The sequence below is a fragment of the Glycine max genome, chromosome 6 (assembly GCF_000004515.6).
Source record: "Glycine max cultivar Williams 82 chromosome 6, Glycine_max_v4.0, whole genome shotgun sequence".
NCBI classification, from domain to species: Eukaryota; Viridiplantae; Streptophyta; class Magnoliopsida; order Fabales; family Fabaceae; genus Glycine; species Glycine max.
This window is the reverse complement of record NC_038242.2, coordinates 10244965-10250572: the sequence shown is the minus strand read 5'-3', so window position 1 is coordinate 10250572 and position 5608 is coordinate 10244965. Positions and strand designations below refer to the sequence as shown.

General features: G+C 32.9%; 1 protein-coding gene across 1 annotated transcript; it reads right to left on the bottom strand.

Moving 5' to 3' along the window:
- Nucleotides 1-1722: 1722 nt before the first annotated feature.
- Nucleotides 1723-3506, bottom strand: LOC100808653 (uncharacterized). The gene is made up of 3 exons (XM_003527927.5): nt 3074-3506; nt 2341-2592; nt 1723-2216 (listed from the first exon to the last, which is right to left on the bottom strand). The coding sequence occupies exons 1-3, from the start codon at nt 3428-3430 to the stop codon at nt 1935-1937; spliced, it is 891 nt and encodes a 296-aa protein (XP_003527975.1). The 5' UTR covers nt 3431-3506; the 3' UTR covers nt 1723-1934.
- Nucleotides 3507-5608: the final 2102 nt, after the last annotated feature.

Here is a 5608-nt window from a genome sequence, read left to right as displayed (position 1 = left end):
TTAAAAAATATAATAAGATTGAAATCAAATTTTTTTACTTAATAAAAAAACTATAAAATAAATAAATAATACTAACATATTAATTTTTTAATTTGGAAAAAAATCAGGGAGGCCCATGCTAATCTCAATCTACCCTTGGTTGTTAAGGGAGTTACACCCATTAGGTATAAGAATCATTATCTAAATTATTATTTACTTGCTATAAATTTATTTTCTACGTAGCGATTGTTAAATCTATTTCAAACAGTTCAAATAGGTTACATCACAATTTAATTATTTCGAAACCATCATAATCTTGGGTATGATATATGAACTTAACTTAAAGGTCCATTATTTCTAGTGCATAAGTTATGCTTGTCCTTGAATGTAATTTTACCCGCTTAAGTGTGGTTAAAAAAAATTCAAATCAGATTTTTCAACATAAGTGATTAATGTATTGAAATTAAATTCCTTATGATATTATCTAAGTTCAATCCTTTACTAAAATAATTTTTAGTAAAATTTTACTTGAGATTAATGAAAGTTTTCTTTTTTTCTCTTAATGAATCACAAGGTTAAGAAAAAAATTGCCAACAACACTTGTTAACTCATTGGCAAGTAAATCAATTTGTCTCAAGAAGATAAAATAGATAAGATAAAAAAAAGTAGAAGATAAATATAATGATAAAAAGATGAATTTAGAATTTAAAATATGTTGAGGTCTAGCATATCAAAACTACTTGTAAATTGTAATGTAATGTTAATGATTTTTTCCATCTAATGAAATCTCTGTTTCCATCCACATCTACTAAGACACTCTACTCTATCTTTGCTTTTCCCGCGAAGAGCCTAATTTATTTATTATTTTCTCTCAAATTTCTTTGCAAAGATAAAAATAATAAATTGCATTGAGATTAGAGATGTATATATTGGACAAAACAAATATCAATCTATTTCTAGCAATGAATTTATTTAAATACTCTTTCCCAGATTTTTAGAAAATAACAATTTTTTAATACATTACCCTCTAAACAATACATGGATGATAAAACCGTAATAAACATAAAAATACATAGAAGAATAATAGAAACAAAATTACATTAAATAGATAATGAAAAAGAATTACATTACAAAAGATTGGTATGTCAGACTCTCAGTAAAAAGAATTTAGCCTTTTATTATCATGAAAGGCTTTATACCTTAAGAGCTATGTGAATTGAAGAAGAGGGATGAATAGAGAAAAAGAAGGGAGAAAGAAATAATGATCATGAAAAGAGAGTTTTCCTTAATAGAGATGCTCAATCTTTATATTTGTCTACATTTTGTGTTCTAGTTATTATATAAGCAAAATTTATGATTTAGTCATTGCCCGATCTAGTTAAATTATCATGTTTTCTTAGAGGAAAAAAATTACACAATGAGATTGTAAAAAATTTTACACTATCATCCAATTACAACTTACCATATATAATAAGATTGTTAACTTTTATGATAATTATTTTAAAAGTCATATCAATAATGATTTATGATTGAATGACGATATAAAATTATTTTTATAACCATTAAACTTATTTTCTTATAGAATATATGTTTATATTTTAGTATACTTGATTTCACTTAGCCCATAAAATGACCTGTGCCACAGGGACTAAAACTTAAAAGATTTAGGTATAGAAACTAAGATGCAAAGTATGGACATAGGGCCAAATGAAGATCTAATCCTCCTTAATTTAAGGAACACGATTGAGGAGAGAAGGAATGATACTGTCATTAGAAATTATAATCTAAGAGTCTAGTTTTGAAACATAAATCTCGGTTGCTATCGATCTATGGCCTGATCAAGAAGCTTCTATATATAATGTTATGATATAATGAAGGGAAAAAAAAGCCCCCCAAAAAAGAGAAGCAGAGAAATAACAAAGAGGAGCATCGAAGAAAAGCGGAGACACCATCAATCATAACTTAGTCTGACCAATAAGGACATCCTTATAAGGAGTGGGAAGAGGTGAAGTAACTTTGGTCTCTTGAGGTTGATGGCTTATATTCGTTTGATGTTCCATTATCAGAGGAATCTGTCTTTCTCTCGCACTCAGCAATCGTTCGTGTGCTCCACCTCGCAGTTTCTCCAGCCTAATTCCATTCATTTGTTGCATCTTGAACACTTTGATTAAGTTTGTTAAGCCACCAATAAAGAACATTAGGCTTCCGAAAATGCCTAGCCAGATCCAAGTACCACTCTGTATCAATGATCAACATTGACTCTCATTAGTACACATAATTACAATCACTACGTAACGAAGTTTATTTTAGTTAATTGAATTCATATATCAAATAAGACGTATCTAGCTAGGGTATACTTACGAGTAAGTGAAGGCCATGGTGGATATCTTTAGATTTCTCGTGATAATTGAGAATTGCACTAAGCATGAATGACAAACTCCCCATCAAAAACGGAACATTCACACACTGCTGCAAGATTTGAACATGACCATCCGCTCTCTCATAAATTTGGCACGAATTATGAATTGATCCTATCACCCATAATACAGGACCAGCAACCAGCATGTTCAGAGCATGCTTTTCCAATTTGAAGTACCCATATCCTTTCTCTTCCTGCGTTTTGGTCCACACACACCAAAAAAAGATGTTGTTCCATTTAGATTAGCAAAGTAAATAAATAAATAATCCAAGCTTGTGACATTAATTAAAAGAAACAAACAATTGCATATCGACAACTAAGTTGTCAGTGTAGCATTTCAATGAGATGGAACATAGCATATAACTTGCAGTTCAGTTTTGGCATTTATACGTTTTAAACATGAAACATAACAAAACATAACTCGTTACATATTGTTCATTAAAAGAACAACGAATGATACATTTTGATTTCAATAAAAAAAAAAACTTGGGAACCAGATAAAGGAATAAACATACTTTTTCACTTTGTAACAAAAAAAATACCATTTGGCACACAAAAAAACCTAAGAACCAACAACGTTGTTAGAGAGAGTGTACGTACGTGTTCCTAGTAAGAAATAAACATAAACAGAACGTTTAAAGCATGTTATGAATGAGAAAATGTATGCATATATACCTGAATAAAAAGGAAGAAGACGCCGAGAAAGGTAAGAAGCGTTCCGAGCATCTGAATGACAGGAACGGCGAACTCAACGAAAGCGAGTTGAAGGTCGAAGGCCATCAAGGGCAACCGGAAATCGATGCCGACGAGATGGGCGAAGAAGTCATGGAGGTTGACGAGGAGGATGATGCCCAGAGCGGCAATGATAAGCACAAGGCCCGATCGGGCTAAGGAAGAAAGCTGGGCCACGAGGCCCGACACGAGGACGACGGAGGCAATAAGATAGAGCCCGGCGTTGATGTACTCGCAGCGGTTCTTGGCGAGGCCCGGCCCGTAGGTGCGGAAGTCTCTAGCTGAAGCTAGCTTCACCATTATGATGAATCAGTGAGTGGGATTTGGTTCCTTCCTAACGAGGCAGAGAGAAGAGAGATGGCGGTGAGAATGGGTTTGGGCACGTGGCCACGTGCATGGGGCTGTGTTTGTTTGTCTTCACATTCTGCTGTGACACGTGGCGTTATGTCGAGAATAAACTGCCGATGCTGCTGGAGATTATTATTGGACTGCTTTGCTTTGTCAACTCAACTAAGATGTTTTTTCACATTTCTTTCGTTTCTCTTCTGTCTCTCTAAGCTCAATATTTCTTTCATTCAGCTCTACTCTCAAGAAATTCCACACTTCTGGTTCCACCATAAATTTGCTGGGCCTCTTTTCAAGTTATTTCTTAACCCAACTTGGTTCTTTCTAAATACACCATCCTATTTGCTAAGTAAGTCCCCTTTCTTCTAATTAAATTTGTTACTATCCATTATATCCTATTTCAACACCCCCAACCATTGTGTTCTGTTGAACGGAACCACATCTGTCACCGGTTGAAAGAAAAAAGATGAATTACGATGATTGTTATTGGAATGGGGTTTGAGAGGACAACATAAAATTCTTTGAGATTGTTATTTCGTGTTGTGATGCGTTAAATATAAAAAATGTGCTATTAAATCTTAGCCTTCTTGTCCAGGTTGAGATTCAAAGTTAATTTTTTTATTAGTTTCACAAATATTAATTTGTGTATATGTCTGTTTTTTTTAAAAGCGAAACATGACGTTGTGAATTACAAAACTGAAACTTAGGTGACTTCTAATATGCAGTCATAAATCAAGTTCCTCACTAGTGAGCAAAATAAAAGAATAATAAATGTTTATGTTTATTTTTATTTTTTTAACCTGCAAAATCTTTTTTTCTCCTTCTTCCTTGTTTTTTTTTAGATCTACTTCATGGCCTTTTCACCTTTGTCGCCCACCATGTTCTTCACCACCATTGGTCTTTCTTTGACAACGACAATGGTTTTATCTTCTCCAACGCAAAGAAGGTGGCTTCTTTCTGACAACAACGACAACCTCTTCTCCGACATCAATGACCCGTTGGAGAACTGGTGAAGGGGGTGGTTTTGACGCACATGAGTTGATCTTTTGAGGAAACGCTTCAAGATCTGTCCTTTGGAAACTCAACTCCCTTATCTTCTCCGCTGTCGCCTCTTTTGATCTCTAGCGGTCCATGAATCCATGTCATTTGCGGCTATCAACAACGAAAATAACCACTACAATGCTCATCTTCTTCATTGATTTTTTTTTTAATTTCTTTCAAATCTAATGAAGAGGACCGAAAGGTTTAAAGAATAATACAAATGGTTGAAGATTGAGGGGTTTCACAAATAGAGTTTAAATATAATATAAAGATAAGGTGTAAAAGAGGTTTAAAGAATAACACAATCATGTGTGTGGAAATAGGATAAAAAGGGCATAATGGATAATTTTAATGAGAAGAAAGGGGGGCTTACTTAGCAAACAAAGGAATGTACTTAGCAACAACTCCAACTTCTTCTTGCCTATGTCCACCCAATATTTCAAAGAACAAAATGCAAAAGCCTTATATTTTGCATTCTCATTTGTTGTTGTATCGAACACCTCCTATTGCATTTCTGAAAATTCATTCGAGAATGCAAATTTACATTTCGGAATAGACTTTCCGAATGTAATGAAAAGTACAAAATACAATAATAGGGGTGTAGAATGCAATACAGTAGCCGCAAAAGCGTTGATTTTTGGGGCCCAAATATGCCCGACTTTTCAACTTAGTCATAGGCCTGCCTTATAACAAGAGCCTGTTTCTGGATCCCAAGAGGAGAGAAAAAAAAAAGGAGTTCAGGCTAATAGGCTTGTTTTGAAGGAAAAATAAATAAAAAAGAAGAAAGCACGATAAGATTTTATTTTTATTTTATTTTTTTAACCTGGAATATCTTTTTTTTTTGGTAAATGGGGATAATAATAACCTGGAATATCTATTTTTTTTTGGTAAATGGGGATAATAATAACCTGGAATATCTATTAGCTAAGAGTTAGAGTAATTTCTCAATATTGATAAAAAAGAATAATTTCTCAATGAATTGAATTTATTTAAGATTAACTCCTTTTAACATATGTTTTTTAGATATTAAGATTTAAAAATCAAAATGAAGAATTTAATTAAAATATACCATTACTATTTTTTTTATAATGT